Source organism: Anopheles bellator, unplaced genomic scaffold, assembly GCF_943735745.2.
Source record: "Anopheles bellator unplaced genomic scaffold, idAnoBellAS_SP24_06.2 scaffold02496_ctg1, whole genome shotgun sequence".
Taxonomy (NCBI): Eukaryota; Metazoa; Arthropoda; class Insecta; order Diptera; family Culicidae; genus Anopheles; species Anopheles bellator.
In genome coordinates, this window is record NW_026686618.1 from 1 (window position 1) to 1,331 (window position 1,331).

Below are 1,331 nucleotides of genomic sequence, written 5' to 3' on the forward strand. Positions count from 1 at the left end.
ACTATCTGAGCAAACGATCGCTTGTTGATAACGTTGCGTCAAGGCGGTCCATTGCAGAACAGTCTCAGCCTCGATCGTGAACTTAACACCGGTGGAAGCGAAGAAAACCGGTCCATTTTTGCCAGTCACGAACGTTATCTGAAGAGCCCTATGCTAGACTTAGCGTACGTCATTTATTGACACTACAGTTGACACAATGAACGTATAAACGGAAGGGAAGACACCACTCGCAGTACACTTCACGCTCGCTTCTTGTCTAGAAATGGCTTACCGATCGGTCTGGATCATTTTACTGGCTGCAGTTGCCGTTTCTCAGGCGGCAAATATTCTCTTCATGTCCGGCGTTCCTTCCCCGAGTCATTACATATGGTAAGAGGGTAACTTTACTTTCCCGACACACATCTTAGTAATACAACTTCCTTTTGTTAAATTTCTTCGCACAGGCTTCGACCACTGATGAACGAAATGGGAAAGCGTGGCCACAACGTGACGGTGATCAGTGCGGATGTGGAGAAGAAACCGCCAGCGAACTTGACCTACATTCATCTGGAGAACTTCTACAGCACCATGTACAACACTTCGATGCGGCAGAAGTTTGACTTTTTCGCTATGGCCAACGAGAGTCCCAATACACTATTGAAGGTGTTCAACGAGCTAGGGCTGGACCTCTGCGAAGCGGCCATCAAATCGGAAGGGCTACACTCGCTTCTGGCCTATCCGCAGGACTTTAAGTTCGATTTGTTTGTGAGTGATTATATGATCGGTCCGTGCGTTTCTTCGATCATTTTGCACCGCTTCCAGGGTGTCCCATATATCCCATCCGCGCCATGCAATGCCCAATCGACCGCTGCGTCATTGATTGGATCGTTTACCTACTCGGCTCTAATTCCAAACATCGTCTTTGATGCACCGGAATCGATGAGTTTTGTGCAGCGAGTGAAGAATCTTTACTACGACTTGAACGAAATCATATTCCATGAGAACTTTCTCATCCCCGAATCGGACCGAATTTTCCACAAACTCTATCCAAATGCTCCAAACGTGAAGAGCTTTGCCAAAAACGTTAAGCTGTCCTTCATCAACGTCAATTCGATTATCCAGTACAAGGAACCGATGATGCCGAATATGATACCGGTCGGTGGAATGCAAATCCAGCCAGCGAAGCCACTGCCAGCGGATCTCCTCAAAGTGGTCGAAGGAGCCAAAAATGGATTCATCCTCTTCTCGCTCGGCAGCAATGCCCGTAGCGATCTGCTGGGTCCCGAGCGCATTACCAACATTCTGACCGCGATGGGGCGACTCTCCCAGTATCAGTTCCTGTGGAAGTTTGA

At 48.2% G+C, this 1,331-nt stretch overlaps 1 protein-coding gene across 1 annotated transcript; it reads left to right on the plus strand.

Moving 5' to 3' along the window:
• Nucleotides 1-262: 262 nt before the first annotated feature.
• On the plus strand, nucleotides 263-1,325 carry LOC131214793 (UDP-glucuronosyltransferase 2B7-like; the record flags this gene model as incomplete). Its single annotated transcript, XM_058209125.1, has 2 exons — nucleotides 263-369; nucleotides 444-1,325. Coding segments are annotated over exons 1-2 (989 nt in total), but the record flags the coding sequence as incomplete, so codon positions are not given.
• Between the last annotated feature and the right edge of the window lie 6 nt (nucleotides 1,326-1,331).